At 42.3% G+C, this 20,614-nt stretch overlaps 1 protein-coding gene across 1 annotated transcript; it reads left to right on the top strand.

The window, feature by feature from the left end:
- Positions 1-249: 249 nt before the first annotated feature.
- PURB (purine rich element binding protein B) lies at positions 250-9,650 on the top strand. The gene has a single exon (XM_003918958.4). The coding sequence runs from the start codon at positions 609-611 to the stop codon at positions 1,545-1,547; it is 939 nt and encodes a 312-aa protein (XP_003919007.2). The 5' UTR covers positions 250-608; the 3' UTR covers positions 1,548-9,650.
- Positions 9,651-20,614: the final 10,964 nt, after the last annotated feature.

Below are 20,614 nucleotides of genomic sequence, written 5' to 3'. Positions count from 1 at the left end.
AGGCCGGTAAGAACCCGCTGCCGAGTACTCCAAAGGATCTCCCTCACCCCTGTCGCCATAGTGCGTAGACTGGAACCCCGTTCCCAGCACACAACCAGGGCAGGCAGGCTGGGGCCTGAGTATGCTCAGCTAACGCCCCAGAAACGAGGAGGGAAGTGAACGACACTGGAGTCTAAAGTAGAAGTGTCATGGGGGAGAGGCGCGTCGACAGACGCAGTGGGAGCCTGAGTCACGCTAACGCTGGCAAGTCCCCAGGCCTAGAAACCGAGCAGTAGCACTAACCAACTCCCACCTTGCCGCCCGCCCAGCGCGGACCGTGACGTCACCCCTCTGCGCCACGCCGCCGCGGCGCTTCCGGCCGCGCGGCCGCGGCGGGCGGGACGGAGTGACCTCACGGGAAGTCGCGCGCCGGAAGTGCCTAGGGCTGCACGGAAGTGGCGGGGGCGGGGCGCGGAGGCGATGGGGGGCGGCGGCGGCCGGCGATGAGCGGCGGGAGCGCGTGAGCGAGCCGGGCGGGCGAGGCTGGGGGGCCCCGGAGCGCGAGCCGCAGGGCGGAGGGCGGGGGCGCGAGCGCGGCGGGCGGTGGCGGCGAGGCGGCGGCCGAGAAGATGGCGGACGGCGACAGCGGCAGCGAGCGCGGCGGCGGCGGTGGGCCGGGCGGGTTCCAGCCCGCGTCCCGCGGCGGCGGCGAGCAGGAGACGCAGGAGCTGGCCTCGAAGCGGCTGGACATCCAGAACAAGCGCTTCTACTTAGATGTGAAGCAGAACGCCAAAGGCCGCTTCCTCAAGATCGCCGAGGTGGGCGCGGGCGGTTCCAAGAGCCGCCTCACGCTGTCCATGGCGGTGGCCGCCGAGTTCCGCGACTCACTGGGCGACTTCATAGAGCACTACGCGCAGCTGGGCCCTAGCAGCCCCGAGCAGCTGGCGGCGGGCGCCGAGGAGGGCGGCGGGCCGCGGCGCGCGCTCAAGAGCGAATTCCTGGTGCGTGAGAACCGCAAGTACTACCTGGACCTCAAGGAGAACCAGCGCGGCCGCTTCCTGCGCATCCGCCAAACGGTCAACCGCGGCGGTGGCGGCTTCGGCGCGGGACCCGGGCCCGGCGGCTTGCAGAGCGGCCAGACCATCGCGCTGCCTGCGCAGGGCCTCATCGAGTTCCGCGACGCGCTGGCCAAGCTCATCGACGACTACGGAGGCGAGGACGACGAGCTGGCAGGCGGCCCGGGAGGCGGCGCCGGCGGCCCAGGGGGCGGCCTGTATGGAGAGCTCCCGGAGGGCACCTCCATCACCGTGGACTCCAAGCGCTTCTTCTTCGATGTGGGCTGCAACAAATACGGGGTGTTTCTGCGAGTGAGCGAGGTGAAGCCGTCCTACCGCAATGCCATCACCGTGCCCTTCAAAGCCTGGGGCAAGTTCGGAGGCGCCTTTTGCCGGTATGCGGATGAGATGAAAGAAATCCAGGAAAGACAGAGGGATAAGCTTTATGAGCGACGTGGTGGGGGCAGCGGCGGCGGCGAAGAGTCAGAGGGTGAGGAGGTGGATGAGGATTGAAACAGGCAGCTTCCCCTACAGGCCTCCTCCACCCCACCACAATCCTCTTGGCTAGAGAATTCCCCTTCCTGCTCATCCCCAGTGAGCTAGTGGAGAGGGAGCCAGGGAGGCCGCAGAGGGAAAAAAACAAAACATAATATAGTTAAGAGAAATAATCGTAAGAGAACAGTGACGGACAACTTGAGAAAAGCAGTCAAGTTCCAAGGAACTGACAGCAACCTGCAAAGAGGACAACAGCATCTCCTCACCTGCATAAAATTGTCTCAGCTTCTGTTGTTTCTCAACTGAGGTTCCTAAACCCATGAGGATAATCCCTGGAGGGAATAGATCCTTGCACATCCGGGGCAAGAAACACGTCCCGGTTACCCAGACCATTGATAACAGTTGCATTTAGGTTGCATCTGGGTAATCTGGCACAAAAGATCTCTCTCTACGCCTCACTCTTGCAGTGTCTATCCCTTCACCTCCATTGAAATCAGCATTTTGGATCTAGGTCTTCATGGAATCCTTGAGAAGAGAGGCCTTTACAATTATCCAGTTCTGAGGGTTCAGGTTCATGAAAAGAAATGCAACTTGGGATAATCATGGGTTAAAGATAAGATTTCAAGAAGCCATCTAAGAATACAGAACCAAATTGGATCCATTTTTTTTGAAAAATGGTTTTGCATGGAACCTGGACCAAGGCAAATGTCTTGTCTTTGCAGAATTGTTTTCCGGGATGCCAGTGGATTCAGATAGCAATGCTTGGAGTAGAATCCGTTACTAAAATAGTTCCAAAGTTGACAAAAAATTTTCTAAGATAAAAGCAGTTTTACATTGGGGGTTGCTGAGGTAGGCACAAGAAAAAGTCAGGCATAAAGCACAAGGCAGACTGTTTGAGTGGATTGGTTGCTGCTCACTAAAGTTCTTCCCCTGATCTCTAAATATGGAGGTCATTACCAAGAAATGGCTTTGGTATGAATGAGAGCCAGATCTCCACTGTGTGAGCCAGTGAATTATGGCTAATTCGGCTGTTACAGCCACTGGTTGGCTGGATTTTAAACCATAAAACTTGAAGATTACCTACAAAAGGAACAGTGTGGCTATAAGCCTGAGCTTTAATGGAATATACATCCTCACGGAAAAGTTGGAAATAACCAAAACTGAAGTCTTAATTTACCTTCAGTTTAATCTGTGGATTTGTTCAAATACTAAAGATCCTCAGGTCCAGAATTCCAGCATCATTTATTCTTTTAAAATTTTTAAGAACTTGATCCATTGTATCAGTACCTCACAATCAGAGTTGGCAAATGATGGATGAGTGATTCAAGCAGTGCACCCGGTGGAAGCTGAAATCCATCTGTGAAAGGAACTGAAGTTAACGTGAATATGCTGACTATATCCTGGAAGCATTTTTATACCATCTTGAAATTTCAACAAACTGGCTTTTGCCAGTTAATCCAGCTGTCTTTCAAGAATAAAAGTTGGGGTTTTCAAGGATCGCCTCTTCTATATTTTAAATGGATTTTCAGTAGAAATGATTTTTACTAATCAAGTTAATCCCACCCCATCAAAAGGTATTCCTAGAAATGTCATAGACCTAGGTAACTTTGAATTGAATGGGAGCTAACGTTCTTTCCAAAGTTTTCAGGTATTTTGTGTGACACCTTCTCAACCAGGAGGCAAGTAACCCCACCTCCACAATCTTAGTTTTTTTTTTTTTTTTAACTGCATGCCTGCCCCTTATTTGAGCTGCCTTTTTAATTTATTGCATATCCTTTTTATTATCTTATTTTGGTATTATTCAATCTATACAATCTTTTTGTATTTATTGGGAAATGAGTAATATACAAAAAGGTTTTCATGTATTTGTGGCTGAGAGGGCGGGAAATAATTGTGTACATAAAATTAGGCTTTTTTAAAAAAATAGATTATGATGCAGAATATTGTTGATCTTAGATTAAAAAAAAAAAAAAAGTGGAAGAGCCACAAACATTGGTGCCCTTTTCAGACTATTTCTCTACTCTCATCATCCACAGTAGAATTTTTAAACAGATTTTTTTAAAGCTTTCTTTTAAATTTTTCTCCGTTGCAAAGAATGTTTCCTAAATTGTATGGGAGCAATAGTATTTTTGATGTTTTAATGACATCCGTATACTTGTACTGTATTTTGTACTACAAGGCAGCTGTTTTCAATAATGTCCTGCTGTATTTACCTATGTGTTTTGAGTGTTTATTTCTTTGCTGCGGAGAACAAATTCCTAAATAGTTTTAGTAAAGGAGCTGAGAAGCTAGCATTAGGTTTGCAGAAACTGTTTAAGTTTCAACTCTGAGGCAGCAATGAAAATTAAGGTTGCAGCTATTAGTTGATTGCTGTAACTTTTTCATTTTCAAACCATGTACAATTCCTGTATAGACCAACTTGTTTTCTTGCTTCAGTGGTGGTTCTGTTGCTCAGCTGCAGTGAGCCAGTTCAATTTTGCAAAGGTGCAGTACCTCTCCTTTTCAAGGGGTTGGTTTATTTTTCTTTTTGTTTGGCTGAATTGCAGTAACTAGCCTTGCCTTTCTATTCTGTAGAAATGACAGGGTCTTCACAATCCTTCACCAGTGGCTACTAAGCTATAATTAGCTGAATAGAAAGAATGTGGAAGTGGTCTGAGGCATATAGAGTATATGCCAAGAACACTACCATATATGGCATCAGCTTTGGTTACCAGAGAAATTTTTCTTAGTCATTAGACCATATAACAGTAATATATCATATGTAAATCTTTAGATATCAATTTGAGAATCCTCCAAAAAAAGGAGCAAAGAATGCATAAGCTATGTGTTGGCAAAAGTAATTTATATTAAAATTTTGACCTGCCTATGTAAGATTAAGTGGTAATGTCATAGTGGTGGGTTTTTAAGTCTTAACCAATCTCTAAGGTTTGTTTCTCCTGCAAGGGATGGTTCATGGCCTCTCTTCCCACTGCAGGAAGATTGCAGAAGGCTGTGGATTAATTGTAGCATTTCACTGATCTTCATTCCAGTTACTAGGGACAATAGAAACCTGCAAAACACAGGGATTCATTCGTAAATATTATTAATAGTTTATTAAAGGAAATGGTCTTTGTTAATTCCAGTCAGATTGTACAGACATGGGAAACAACCAATTTTTTTTTCAGTTGTTGCTATGAATGATTTTGAGCCTTTTTTTTTTAAGCTTGGCAAACATCCCAGCTAATCAAAATAGTCATATTCCTGAGAAGTAGGAAACTAAAACTTTTCAGATAATCGTTAGAAGGTTTGTTTCCCAAACTACCATAGTTACAAAGAAGAAAAGCCAAATTTTAGGAACATAATCAAAAGAATAAAAATCTGTGAAGAGATCCTACTACTCTTCCTACTATGTTTTGTTTTCTATTGTCCCTGCCTGTCATTTCAGCAAGTGGAACAGCAGCAAGTTTTTCAGTGCATATGCTGCACAGAACAAAATATAAATCTGTATGGCACCAAAAATCAAAGTGAAAACCAAACCAAAAACCCAAACACCCTATGTAACTATCGGAGGCATGTAGGTGGTATAAATGACTGTAGCTGTGATACACACATGGCTACTTGTCACATCACTTTCCATAATTATTTACTGCAAAATGATTGAGAGGCTTTTGGTGCAGGCAGCCATTAACCTCCTGCTTCCTTTGTTACCTCTGGATTACTTTGCAGTAAATTGCAGGTCTTTTAAGAGATTCAAGCTTCAGTTTTCTCAAAACAAAACAATTATCCTGTCTTATCTGAAAATGCAGGGTTGTGGGCAAAAGAGGCTGGTTATAATAATGCCCTCATATTGAGTGGTCTGTAAATGGCTGCACACTTCAGGCACTGTAGTTGCTGAAGATGCTTTGTTAAATGTGACCTTGACTGGCTTTACAGGGGTGTAGAATGTAATCTACACAAGGTGACTTTGCATCTATCTTGCTCTTGAGGTGGATGAAATTGAGAAGCTGGAGTGTGTAAGCCATGCACATAAGTATTCTTCACTGTAAATTTTGTTTTCATTTTTAACCCAATTATGGTACTTTATCCAATGCACAACTGATCTCTCAGTAGATATTCATTTGAAAATAGTGTGGCCTTGATCAGTGAGAAAGGGAAGGAAAAAAGTGACTTTTTTGCTTATATAGAAATGACTCATTTGCTGAGAGTTTGTCTTTCTGCAGCACTCTTGGTATAATGTTAGTGATCGGTCTCCTTTTTGACTGGGGAAAATTAATGTTTTTGACCCTGGAGTTAATTCAGTTGAGTTATCTTCTATTTTTAGGAAGTATCAGAATTGCTCTGATGAATAACAAAGTTGACTGTTTTGATGTCCAATCTCAGGTTTTAGAATATAGTGGTGTAAAGTGCCACTATTTTTAATTCTTAAAACAATTTTAATTTCGTAAACCCTAAAAGTCACATGCATAAGGCCTGTTCAGAGAGCAGAGCCTCCATCTTTTTGCTCCTTTTCTACTTTGTACTTGACTTGAAAAAATGTCAAGTGACTTTACATTGTATATTTCCATTTTAACCCTGACATTTCTCAAAGATAAAGCACTTTTTGATCATGAAATACATGAAATCTTTGTGTGATGTGGATCATAGTTTCTCAGGCTCCCTTAGATAATTGCTTATGAATATTGTTATAACTCTGTGTAAGAAGAATAGAAATCTTTGCTAATGTTAGAAGGTTTGTATTATTGATCCAGAATGCATTTTGCTAGTTTCCAATGGATGGGAGAGTAAACAATGCTGCATTCACAATTTAATAAGTTACTTTCCCTTGAGCCTTAAGGTAACTTTTTCTTTTCTGTCAACCACAGCACTGAAGTTATAGTAAGTGAATGAGATTATCAGTTTTCAGGGTTGGTTTTAGAGTACTGTAAATCAATTAGCTGTCTTCCTAAAGAGTTACAACTCCCATTCAGTATACTGGATAATGGGTGTGTGGGTGGGGCTGGGGAGGGCGGGAGATAGTTTGTAGAAAAGAAAAAAGAAAAAAAAAAAAAAAACACATTTACCTTAAGAAAATATAGACAAAAAAGAATATGTGTCATATGCCCCATTTGAAATTCCAAATGTGGCCGGGCGCGGTGGCTCACGCCTGTAATCCCAGCACTCTGGGAGGCTAAGGCGGGCGGATCAGTTCAGGTCAGCCTGGACAACATGGTGAAACCCCGTCTCTACTAAAAATACTAAAATTAGCCGGGCATAGTGGTGCGTGCCTGTAGTCCCAGCTACTTGGGAGGCTGAGGCAGGAGAATGGCTTGAACCCAGGAGGCAGAGGTTGCAGTGAGCCAAGATCGCGCCATTGCACTCCAGCCTGGGTGACAGAACGAGACTCCGTCTCAAAAAAAAAAAATAAATTCCAAATGTAAGGTGGAAATGGCAAATTATAACTTCATTTCTCCCTGTTTTAACTTAGAAAAAACAAAGTCATTAATTTTCAAGTATTAGCCCCCTAGAAGTTTCAGCAGATAGCTGGACTCTTGAATAGTGAGTTCTTTTGATATGTCTGACTTTGCTATTTAAAGTCACCTTTCCCAGCCCTCAGTCTTAAAACTCAGTTTTGTTACTGACGGATTTAACAGACTCTTACTTGAACAATTGTCCAATTATCAGTACTGAAAATTAGATTTGGAAAATGAAAAAATAATAAAATTGCATCATGAAAACTTATTACCTTAGAGATTCCCAATTGATAACTGTACCCCGATCCAAGTAAGGCCTTCATGAATGTATTTTATATTTCCTAAAGAAATAGGAAATATGCCATCAATGTAATCACCTCTATTCACAATCATTTAATTTGAAAATCTAACTCATGCCTCTTGAATTAGACATTCCAATTGGGATAGGTAGAGCCATGTTAAAACAATAGAATAGCAACTGCCATATTGGTAGTTTCACTGCCCAATATGATTTCTAATAAGAGCAGAGCTTTATTGGAAGCTAAAACTCATTTTTCTCCATAGATGATTCTAACAGTTTAATTTAAAAGTATAATTATACTTTCTAAGTGTCAACAGATTTTGAGTCTAGAAGCAAATTTCATTTTCCTTGTGTTGTATCTAATATCCATTGACATGAATAAGAGAACTAATTATGTCTTTTTTGTATGATGAAATGTGGGCCCACAGTATTGGAAAGAAAGCAATAGCCCTATTCAGTGTCCACTAGGATACTGCAGAAGGCATGAGTTTGTCCTTTTTTCCGCTTTACCTTAAATAACACTTCAATAGCTAACTTTTTCCAAAATATCCATTTAGGCCATCTCTTATTTCTTAAAGCCAAATATTTCATCCCCAGTCTTAACCCTGAGTTGCAAGATCAGGCTGGTTGGAAGAATCTTTATATTTAGAAATAGGATGGTGAGTGGTTTGTTTATTCTCTTGTTAAATTCCTTTTTCAGAGACATAACTACAGGGAGAATCCCAAGAGAATTGAAGAGCTGGATTATGTCGTTAAACACATTTGTGTTGTAGGAATTTGGGAGTTTCATTTTGAACTGATATTAGACATAAACCCTTCTTCCAGCCCACATGTCACCCCTGTGTACAAAAGCACTCTGGAATTTTTTTTTTTTTTTTTTTTTTTTTGAGACGGAGTTTTACTCTTATTGCCCAGGCTGGAGTGAGTGTAATGGCGTGATCTCAGCTCGCAACCTTTGCCTCCCGGGTTCAAGTGATTCTCCTGCCTCAGCCTCTCAAATAGCTGGGATTACAAGCATGCGCCACCACACCCGGCTAATTTTTTGTATTTTTAGTAGAGACGGGGTTTCACCATGTTGGCCAGGCTGGTCTCGAACTCCTGACCTCGAGTGTTCTGCCTGCCTTGGTCTCCCAAAGTGCTGGAATTACAGGCATGAGCCATCATGCCCAGCCTACTCTCTGAATTTCTAAAAGTCAGTAGGTTGAGCAAAAAGTCTAGAAACTGGCTTTAAGTCAGTATGGGACAAACTTACGAGTCCATGGTTTTGCACATTTCGGTAGCAGACAAGTAAATCTGAGTTATTTTTCAATGACTTATCAATATTTGAATAGTAACTAAGATCGTCAGTGTATTTGGACTTTTTTTGAAGTTCTAAAACAATTGTAGGGATTTATTTTGGGCCTCCAGATGTTTTTCCAAGATCATTTTTAAACATTAATTTGTCTTCTATTTCCAGATAACATATTTTCCGTTCTATAGGAATCTTCACTGCCAATCATAATATCTACCAGTGGCTTCCTTAGACTGGATTTTTCACTCCAAAGCTGGGACTGATGTCCTGCCAGTAGAGAATCTACAGAAATAATTTGAGTAAATTAAAACCAAATCTTGATAGCAGGAGACAGCTTCCTGATCTAGATGTACAATTAGAGTTTAGGTTGGAAATTACTTTAAAATGTGTTTTTTGGGGATGTCTTAAATCTCAGTGTAAATACCCACATGCTTATGCATTGTAAACCAAGTGTGTATTCCTATGTATGAATTTGTAGAACTGATTTCTGCTTCAAGAGAAGCTGCACCTTTAATTTTATAAGGTCCCCTCCACCTGTAACCCTATAAATGTCTGTAAATAAAACACTAAAATTTGTAGTGATAGGATCAATTTGGGAATATCTGCTGAGAGACCAAAAAGTTCATTTTTTTAAGTACCTTGGTTAAAGAGTAAAGATTATTCCTCTTATTTTTTAAAGAAGAATGCACTTTAACAAACATAGAGCTGCATGGGCAATTCAAATCTGTGAAGTGCAGTACCCATTCAGAAATCACACTTCCTGAAAACCGTTCAAAAGCAGAGTCCAGACGGGCTGTTGATCTCACTGCCTGTAGGTTGAAGCTCAGATTCTGATCAATTTTGAGAGGAGCAGGGCTGCTTCAAAAGAGCAATGTGAATACAGTCAGAAGCTTCAGACTGGTCTGTAAAAATGGCGGGTCCTGTATTTACCACTAACTAGCAAAACTGACAGAAAAACTCACAGAGAAAAAATTTAAGAATCCTTCCTGCTGGTGTGCACTCCTTACAATAGACTTTTGCAAATGGAATTTTACAGTCTATATTTAAAAAAAAAATTGTATGTTTGTAACAAATAAAGTATGCAGAAAAGTGAATGACAATCTTGTGCTTGTGTCTCTCAGTAATTATGTGGTGATGGGGGAGGGAAATACCATCTGTTGGGGCTCACAAATGGTTATGGAATCAGGAGTTCCCACTTAAAATGACTTAAGTCATTGCACATTTCATCTGAACTATATAGCCTGTTCTAGAACTTCTGGGTTGCCATAACCCTTTTCTAGTAGGCAATTTGTGGAGTAAATCAAAACTGCAAATTAATTTTATGCTTTGGTTGGTAACCTAGACAGCCACTTGCTTCCCTTAATTTCTTCCATCATTTACAATGGCTTGAAATAAACTGCTAAGTCTTCCTTCATTGTTTATCAACATTGTAATTGCTTAGGAGGTAAATTAGGCCAACCTTTTCTTGCCCTAATGTTTAAGAAAAAATCTGAATTGTGTCCATTTATCCTGGCCAGAGATTCTCAAACATTTTGGTCTCAGGAACCCCTTTACACTTAAATTTACTGAATACCCGCAAGGAGGTTTTATCTTTCTAGGCTGTATCCATAGATACCATTTTAGAAGCTGAAACTTTTTTTTTTTTTTTTTTTTTTTTTTGAGATAGAGTCTTGCTCTATTGCCAGGCTGGAGTACAGTGGTGCGATCTCAGCTCACTGCAACCTCCGCCTCCTGGGTTCAAGCGATTCCCCTGCCTCAGCCTCCCAAGTAGTTGTGATTACAGGCACGTGCCACCACGCCCGGCTAATTTTTTGTACTTCAGTAGAGACTGGTTATTACCATGTTGGCCAAGACGGTCTTAATCTCCTGACCTCATGAGAATCACTTGAACCTGGGAGGTGGAGGTTGCAGTGAGCCAAGATTGCGCCATTGCAGCCTGAGCAACAAGAGTGAAACTCTGTCTCAAGAAAAAAAAAAATGCAACTTAAGTTCCCTCTAGAACTGCTAATCAGAAACTCAGTAATCCATGTTGGGTAGCTGCTATATTCCAGGCATTGTACTAGAGTAGAGGATATGGTTGTCGCTCATATGGGACTTACAGTTTAGTGGGTCGGGAGAATGAAGAGAAAGCTTTTAGGAAGAACTAGTCTCCCTAGCTACTAACCAGGCCTCCATTCAAGCAATAGATAATTTGATTTGCAACATCGTTCCTGATCCAGACATTTACTCTTTTTTTTTTTTGAGACGGAGTCTTGCTCTGTCCCCTAGGCTGGAGTGCAGTGGCTCCATCTCGGCCCACTGCAAGCTCCACCTCCTGGGTTCACGTCATTCTCCTGCCTCAGCCTCCCGAGTAGCTGGGACTATAGGTGCCTGCCACCTTGCCCGGCTAGTTTTTTGTATTTTTTAGTAGAGACGGGGTTTCACTGTGTTAGTCAGGATGGTCTCCATCTCCTGACCTCGTGATCCACCCGTCTTGGCCTCCCAAAGTGCTAGGATTACAGGCTTGAGCCACCGCGCCCGGCCTAGAAAGGACAAACTTCTTACTCCTATGCTATGTGTCTGAGATGACACAACAAATCCACTGGTAGTTTGTAGAACAGAGGTTGGAGAGAATGGACTAAGTCTCTCAAGCCTGTGGGTAACACAGAGATTGCCCAAGACTCAACCCTCACGCACACTTCCCCATCTTCTCACATGCAGGACTGTACCAGAAATTCCCCCATGGAGCACTATACTGTCTTCATACCCTCAAAATGATCGTATCCTTTGCTTCATTTACCCAGTACCCATTATAGTTGGTGGCCATTTCTTTTCTTTTTTGGAGTTATAGTCTCCAAACTTTCTTTTATTACAAAATTAATGCAACTCATTTTTACAAAGATGAACAATATAGATTCTCTGTAAAGAAATAAATGAATGTGCCTCCTTTCCCCCAAACCTACTCTTTAAAGATAACTGCTGTTAAACAATTTAGTATGCATCCTTTTGTAATTTTTTAATGAAGTATTTTTTAAATCTCAACAGTGTTAAGTGGCCATCACATTTATGTATGTATTAATATATATTGAAAAAAAATTGTATTAGCTCGGTAAATACAATGATAATGAATTTATGTCGAGCACACTGATGGCTTTTTCCTAAGGCTTTTTTTTTTTTTTTTTTTTGAGACCGAGTCTCGCTCTGTAGCCTAGGCTGGAGTGCCGTGGCAAAATCTTGGCTCACTGCAACCTCTGCTTCTGGGGTTCAAGTGATTCTCCTGCCTCAGCCTCCCGAGTAGGTGGGACTACAGGTGCACACCATCACGCCTGGCTAAGTTTTGTATCTTTAGTAGAGATGAGGTTTCACTATGTTGGCCAGGCTGGTCTCGAACTCCTGACCTCTTGATCCGCCAGCCTCGGCCTCAGAAAGTTTTGGGATTACAGGTGTGAACCACCCCATCCAACCTCCTGAGGTATTTTCTAACATACATGTCTTATATTAAGCTGTGCACAAGGCCCAAAAATCTTAGGCAGAAATTTTTTTTTTTGCACTATACCGTGCTGAGATTTTTTTCGTTTGCAGAAATAAATTGAAAAGTAATTTCATTCTTTCTTATAGGCCCCATTCAGTCAGACTCAGATAAGTACATCTCATGTAACGGTAAAATGAAAATTCTTGGTCTTTGGCCAGGCATGTGGCTCACGTCTATAATCCCAGCACTTTGGGAGGCCAAGGTGGGCAGATCACGAGGTCAGGAGTTCGAGATCAGCCTGGCCAATATGGTGAAACCCCATCTCTACTAACAATTAAAAAGAAGAAAAATTAGCCAGGCGTGGTGGCGCATGCCTGTAGTCCCAGCTACTCAGGAGGCTGAGGCAGAGGAATCACTTGAACCTGGGAGGCGGAGGTTGCAGTGAGTCAAGATTGGTGCCACTGCACTCCAGCCTGAGCAACAGAGCAAGACTCTGTCTCGAAAAAAACAAAAACAAATAGGTGCATATTTCCCTTTGAGGTAAACAACTTACATTTAAAATGAACAAGCCAGTCAGGCATGGTGGCTCATGACTGTAATCCCAACATTTTGGGAGGCCGAGGCAGGCGGATCATTTGAGGTCAGAAGTTTGAGACCAGCCTGGCCAACATGGTGAAACCCCAACTGTACTAAAAATACAAAAATTAGCCAGGTGTGGTGGAATGCACCTGTAATCCCAGCTACTCAGGAGGCTGAAGCAAGAATTGCTTGAACTCGGGAGATGGAGGCTGCAGTAAGCCAAGATTCGCACCGCTGCACTCCAGCCTGGGCGAGGTGACAGAGCGAGACTCCGTCTCAAAAAAGTAAAATGAACAAGTCACTAAATGAAGTGATTCTCTGCTGATAATTCACTGGGTGAAGGAGTACTGGGATCCAATTGGCCTTATGAGATGATTGCTAAGTTTAGGAATAAGAAAATGTGTTGTCTTTACTGGTTTGTTATATGACTTTAAGTGAGTTGTTTCTCTGCATAAAAAATCCCTGCCCTTATTTACATCTAACTGCTTCTGGCCTTGAAGCTTTGGCTTGGAATTCTGAAACAGTTGTTTTTTGTTTGTTTGTTTTTTCATTGGGTCCTCTATCATGCATAGTTCAGAACATAAAGGCGGGTTCCTCATCTTCTAGTATAAATAACATAAAAAAAGAAAGCATGTTAGGTGTTCTGGCAGAATGGCAGAAAACAAACTTCTGAAGGAAGAAGAGCTGTTGTCAGCGATGTGGAATGTTCTAGTCCAGCAGCTGCTGATTTTCTGGCAATAAAAACCCAGCTGGTGACATCACTCAGGCAAGTGACTCATCAGAGCAGTGCTCTCATTTATATGCTCCTCATCTGACACCACATCTTTTCTGGTGGGGACTGCAAACTGTCTTTTGATTACACCTGCTAAACTCTCCCAAACCTTTGTCAGCTACAGGTTTTCTCTTTTGTGGGCAAGACTTAGAATAGAAACAAGCGTGGGAATTATCAGGGTTTGTTGCAGTGTTTTATATTGTACCTACCATTTTGCCTTCAAAGGTCACATTCTAAGGGAACCAGGGCCAGGCAGGTGGCTCGTGATCCCAGCACTTTGGGACACTGAAGTGGGTGGATCGCTTGAGTCCAAGAGTTCAAGACCAGCCTGGGCAACATGGTGAGACCTCACCTCTATTAAAAGATATAAAAAATTATCCAGGCATGGTGCCACATGCCTGTAGTCCCAGCTACTTGGAAGTCTGAGGTGGGAAGATCACCCAACTCTGGGAGATCAAGACTGCAGTGAGCCATGATGATACCGCTGCACTCCAGCCTCGTCAACAGAATGAGACTATCTCAAAAGAAGCGGGGCTCGGGAGGGGAGCCAGCTCTCTCATTTTCCTGCAAGCTGCTCCCATCCACCCTCTGAGGCCAGGCCTGACATCATTGCTAGGGTGTGTTCTACAGCACCTTCTCCCCATGTCTGTGTGGGTTTTCTCTGGGTACTCCGGTCTCCTCCCACATCCCAGAGATGTGCAGGTTAGGTTCGTTGGCATGTCTAAAGTGTCCCAGTCTGAGTTCGTGTGCCCTGTGTGGAATGGTGTTCAGTCCAGGATTGGCTCCCACCTTGCACCCTCAACTGCCAGGATAGGCTCCAGCCACCCACAACCCTGAACTGGAATGGGTTAGAAAATCAGTGAATGGATAAATGAATACAAATTATTATAAAATAAAAATTGGTAAAGAATATGATAATTATACAAATGCCATGACTATAAACAATGAGGAACGAAATTGCTCAGTGAGTCTGGCAAATGTTGATTGTTTTGAACTGTGTGGTAGCAAAGGCCATTCCTTACAATTTTTGCTTTATAAACATTTATTCCTTAATTTAACCCACCCCACTATGACAGTCATCACTCATTCATTCACCAAAAATGAGGCAAATAATTATCCTACTTGTTTTTATTAATCTTTTTTTTTTTTTTTTTTTTGAGATGGAGTCTCACTCTGTCATCCAGGCTGGAGTGCAGTGGCACAATCTCGGCTCACTGCAACCCCTGCCTCCCGGATTCAAGCAATTCTTCCTGCCTCAGCCTCCTGCATAGCTGGGACTACAGGCGTGCACCACCACGCCCAGCTGATTTTTTTTGTGTATGTTTAGTAAAGACTGGGTTTCACCATGTTGGCCGGGCTGGTTTCAAATTCCTGACCTCAGGTGATCTGCCCACCTTGGCCTCCCAAAGTGCTAGGATTACAGGCATGAGCCACCATATCCAGCCTGTTTTTATTAATCTTTCTTAAATGTATGTAGAGCTCAAATTTATTTCAATGTTTAATATTAGAAGCTTTTGAGTCTTTATTTAGAAGTTTGGTGATGTTTTTGTGACCAGAAATATGCTGTAGGAACTTAACTCTTGTTTATATCAATTACCCTGTCAATCTGAAAAAAAAGACACTAGAAAAAAATCATCTCTAAATATGTTGGGTGTTGGGTTTACTCTGGAATAGAAATAAGGATTATAATCTGGAGTGCAGCCGGGTGCAGTGGCTCATGCCTATAATCCCACCACTTTGAAAGGCTGAGGTGGGCAGATCACTTGAGATCAGGAGTTTGAGATCAGCCTGGCCAACATGGCAAAACATCGTCTCCACTAAAAATACAAAAAAAATTAGCCAGGCATGGTGGCACGTGCCTGTAATCCCAGCTACTTGGGAGGCTAAGGCAGGAGAATCGCTTGAACCCGGGAGGTAGAGATTGCAGTGAGCCGAGATCGGGCCACTGCAGTCCAGCCTGGGCGACAGAGTGAGGCTCTGTCTCAAAAAAAAAAAAAAAAGAAAAAAGAAATCTGGAGTGCATGAAATGGCAAGCTACAAGTGCATTTAGTGAGGGAAGGGTAAGGGGAGCTTTTATTAGCAAAAAGAGATTTACATAAGCTGCTTGGAAACAGAGTTCATCACTTACAGAGGTTCAAAGCCAGAGTTGTCAGTTCCTTGGTGGAGATGCAAGTGTTCTTTTAAGAACATCTTAACTGAATTACTGAAGTCCAAAAGAATGTCTAGTGGTGAACCTTATCAAAGCAGGAGATTTGTGAAGGATATGAAAGGATTTTTAGAAAGTCCTTGGAAAGTTCTTATTTCAGATTTGCAAGCATGAGCCTCCTCTCCTTCAGACCTTCCTGGTCCTATTTTGCCTGGGTCTGAGAAAAGTGATTTCTTCCTGGTATCTCTAACTTTCAAAAGCCTATGGTAAAATTTGTTTTGTTAAAAACCAATTTAACTTAAAGTTCCATTTCCAATAACTTATCAATGACATTAAGTGAGGACTTATATTCTAAGCCTCTTCACTTATGGCAAGCTAAGAAATTTTTTTTTTTTTTTTTTTGAGACGGAGTCTCGCTCTGTCGCCCAGGCTGGAGTGCAGTGGCCGGATCTCAGCTCACTGCAAGCTCCGCCTCCCAGGTTCCCGCCATTCTCCTGGCTCAGCCTCCCGAGTAGCTGGGACTACAGGCGCCCGCCACCGCACCTGGCTAATTTTTTGTATTTTTTAGTGGAGACGGGGTTTCACCATATTAGCCAGAATGGTCTCGATCTCCTGACCTCGTGATCCGCCCGTCTCGGCCTCCCAAAGTGCTGGGATTACAGGCTTGAGCCACCGCGCCCGGCCAAGCTAAGAAATTTTTTACTTGGAATGGCAAAGGCATTCCCTTATTTTTAGATCTTCACTAACTACAAGTACAATATGAAAAGCCTCAGAATATTGTTTAAAACAGGGCTCCGGCTGGGCACACTGGCTCATGCCTGTAATCCCAGCATTTGGGGAGGCCAAAGAGGGTGGATCACAAGGTCAAAAGATCGAGACCATCCTGGTCAACATGGTGAAACCCTGTCTCTACTAAAAATACAAAAATTAGCTGCGCATGGTGGCATATGCCTGTAGTTCCAGCTACTCGGGAGGCTGAGGCAGGAGAATCGCTTGAACCCGGGAGGCAGAGGTTGCATTGAGCTGACATCACGCCACTGCACTGCAGCGTGACAGAGCAAGACTCCATCTCAAAAAAACAAAACAAAACAAAAAGCAGGGTTCCCCAATTCCTGGGCCACGGACCAGTACCAGGTCCTCGGCCTGTTAGGAACCGGGCCACACAACAGGAGATAATCGGCCAACGAGTGAACATTACAGCCTGAGTTCCCACTGGTTCCACCTCCTGTCAGATCAACAGCAGCATTAGATTCTCATAGAAGCACAAACCCTATTGTGAACTTCACATTCAATGGATCTAGGTTGTGTGCTCCTTACGAGAATCTAATGCCTGATGATCTGTCCATTCCCCCTAAGATGGGACTGTCTAATTGCAGGAAAACAAGCTCAGGGCTCCCACTGACTCTACATTATGATGAATTGTACAATTATTTCATTATATATCACAATGTAATAATAATAAAGTGCACAATAAATGTAATGCGCTTGAATCATCCCCAAACCATCCCCCTGCCTAGGACATGGAAAATTTGTCTTCCATGAAATCAGTCCCTGGTGCCATAAATATTGGAGACTGCTGGTTTAAAAAGAATAAATTATACCTGTAATCCCAGCACTTTGGGAGGCTGAGGTGGGTGGATTACCTGAGCTCAGGAGTTCGAGACCAGGCTAATATGGCGAAACCCTGTCTCTACTAAAAAAAAAAAAATACAAAAACAAAAAAATTTAGCCAGGCATGGTGGCGCACGCCTGTAGGCCTAGCTGCTCAGGAATCTGAAGCAGAGGGATGGCTTGAACCCAGGAGGCAGAGGTTGCAGTAAGCTGAGATTGCGCCACTGCACTCCAGACTGGGTGACAGAGCAAGACTCCATCTCAAAAAAAATAAATAAATAAATTGTAGGTAAGTAGGTTTTTTTTTTTTTTTTTTTTTTTTTTTTAATAAAGAGATGCCCACAGATGCTGGCATTCTATACACTATTCTACGCCTTTTTTTCTTTTTTTAGTCTAACTTTAAAATGGAAAATAGATTGCATGGTTCAAAATTGAAATAACAGGCCAGGCACGGTGGCTCATGCCTGCAATCCAAGCACTTTGGGAGACCGAGGCAGGTAGATCACTTGAGGTCAGGAGTTCAAGACCGCCATGGCCAACATGGCAAAATCCATCTCTACTAAAAATTTTTTAAAAAGTAGCTGCGCGTGGTGGTGGGTGCCTATAATCCCAGCTACTCAGGGGGCTGAGGTGGGAGAATTGCTGGAATTCAGAAGGCAGAGGTTACAGTGAGCAGAGATCGCAACACTGCACTCCACCCTGGGCAACAGAGTGGGACTCTGTCTCCAAAAAAATTAAATAAAATAAAAATAAATAAATAATAATTGAAATAACATAAAATGAAGATTGAGAAATCTTGATCCTAACTCTGTCTCTATACATCCTCTTCGTTACCATGAGAAGCATTCGCCTTGGACAGTCACATTTTGTCTGTTGTCTCAGTATGCCATCAGTTTAGCATTTGTCCCAGATCTTTCAGTCTTTACAAGGTAATATGATTTTTACTTTTACTAGAAAAAGCAAGGATTAGCTTACTAGACCTCTACTTTGTATTCCTAGCTCATTATGGTCTATATTGTGCTCAATGAACAGAGTTCTCGCTTGAACACCTGGTTAAATTTGAAAAAAGACCAGCGATGACATCCCTGTGCTTGACCCTCCCAAACTCAGTATAACATTTTCCTCTCAAGTCAGCGTGGACAGCACTTGCTGACAAAACAGTGCACTTGGAGTGACTGGGAAGAGCTAACTCCTTCTGTAGTTGTGGTGGTTGGAGAAGTCTTTCAGGCGGCTATCTGGGATCAGTAATAAATGATAGGCTAGTGATGTATGAACCATGTACAGAAAGAACTGTAAACATTCTTGCTACAACTATTTTACCACTTATTGTATGGTAGAAATCTATAACTATTTGTTATTTGATATTTTTTTTATTTTGCAATAAGCCCTTTCTTCAATAATGAGCTTAAAAGGTGTCAAAAAAAACCTAAGTGAATACTGAATTTCCATTTCTGTGTATAACCTACACAAAATTTTTGTTGACATTTACTATCAGTGTCATATTAAGATAACCAGGCTGGGCGTGGTGGCTTACACCTGTAATCCCAGCACTTTGGGAAGCCAAGGCTGGTGGATCACTTGAGGTCAGGAGTTCAAGACCAGCTTAGCCAACATGGTGAAACCCCATCTATACTAAAAATACAAAAACTAGCCAGGTGTGGTGGCAGACACCTGTAATCCCAGCTGCTCAGGAGGCTGAGGCAGGAGAATCACTTGAGCCCGGGAGGCAGAGGTTGCAGTGAGCCAAGATCACACCACTGCAAGCCAGCATGGGCGACAAAGCAAGGTTCTGTCGCAAAAAATAAAAAGATCAATAACCACAGGAAAACCAGTAGACATAAATTTTCTGTAGAAGTATCTGCATCTACTTCAAAACTTAGCAATTATCTTAAACAAACATCACCCAGAGGCTGGGCACAGTGACTCATGCCTGTAATCCCAGCAGTTTGGGAGGTTGAGGCGGGTGGATCACTTGAGGTCAGGAGTAGCCTGGCCAACATGGTGAAATCCCATCTCTACTAAAAACACAAAAATTACCCAGGCGTGATGGTGGGTGCCTGTAATCCCAGCTATTTGGGAGACTGAGGCAGGAGAATCACTTGAACCCAGGAGGCAGAGTTTGCAGTGAGCCAAGATCGTGCCACTGCACTCCAGCCTGGGTGACAGAGCAAAACTCTGTCTCAAAAAAAAAAAACAAAAAACAAAAAAACCCGGAGACAATGATTTAATTAATACAATTAATACAGAAGGTACACTTACAAATCGCTCTGTGAAGCAAGACATTTTACTTAAATAAATTGACTGTTTTTAATTAATTTCACTCATCTTCTCATCTTTAATTCAGAGTTTTCTTATGCCCATACAAAAAGTGAAGCCATGGCTATTAATATGTAGACTAGACTAGACATATGTTACTACCCAGAACTTCCAGTTATGTGATGCCAGTTTTATTAGTAACATCTTCAGATTCAAATAGAAAAATTGACTTCATTAATTCTGGTAAGTTTCAAATTTTCAATTCTTTTAATCAGTGTTGAAGTAAAACAATCTGATATTTTAATGTTACTATGAAATTAGTTTAAAAGTTCAACAATTCTGGGACTTGTCGGGGAAGCATTGCAGGGACAGAAAGCGTTAGGCAAAAGATCTAATGTATGCTGGGCTTAATACCTAGGTAATGGGTTGATTTGTGCAGCAAACCATCATGGCACATGTTTATCTATGTAACAAACCTGCACATCCTGCAGATGTACCCAGGAACTTAAAAAAAAATTTTTTTTAAAGTTCAACAATTAAAATTGTATTTGTGATAATACAAAGTTGGGTGGAGCAAAGCATTGTAATACAAAAATGTATTTAATGAATTAGGAAATTAATGGAGGATAAATGTACTTGGAATTGGATGTAGTGTACATATAATTCATGATAACGTCCTAGGAAGCTGTTTTATTCTACCAACTAAAATAGAAGGTATAGTTGTCAAATTTTAACAAGTTTTGAGTAACTAACCTACAAAATTGTTGTGATAAAGTAGATGTTGAATCTAAAAAGCACTTCAGCTCACACCTGCAACCTCAGCACTTTGGGAGGCTTAACTGGGAGGAATGCTTGAGGCCAGCCTGGTCAACATAGCAAGACTTCATCTACATAAAATAAAATTTTTTAAAATTAGCCAGCGTGGTGGCAGGCATCTGTAGTCCTAGCTAATTGGGAGGCTTAGGCAGGAGAATCAAGTGAGCCCAGGACTTCAAGGCAGCAGAGAGCTACGATTGCACCACCGCACTCCAGCCTGGGCAACAGAGAGAGACCCCTGTCTCAAAAAAAATAATAACAACAATAAATAAATTTTCAAAAAGCACTTCAGCATGGCAGGCTTCACCCATCATCCTTTTTAGAAATGTTTAAGCCTTTGAAAATCAATCTATCCTATATTGAAATTTTTTATAAATGAAGCTTCTAAATTTTGGTAGTATTTTATTGATTGATTGAGAAGGAGTTTCACTCT

The sequence above is a fragment of the Papio anubis genome, chromosome 4, assembly GCF_008728515.1.
Source record: "Papio anubis isolate 15944 chromosome 4, Panubis1.0, whole genome shotgun sequence".
NCBI lineage: Eukaryota > Metazoa > Chordata > Mammalia > Primates > Cercopithecidae > Papio > Papio anubis.
This window is presented reverse-complemented; position numbering and strand designations above follow the sequence as displayed.

Bases quoted from the DNA above. Each gene is read 5' to 3' on its own strand.
- PURB (XM_003918958.4), top strand. From the start codon at position 609: ATGGCGGACGGCGACAGCGGCAGCGAGCGCGGCGGCGGCGGTGGGCCG.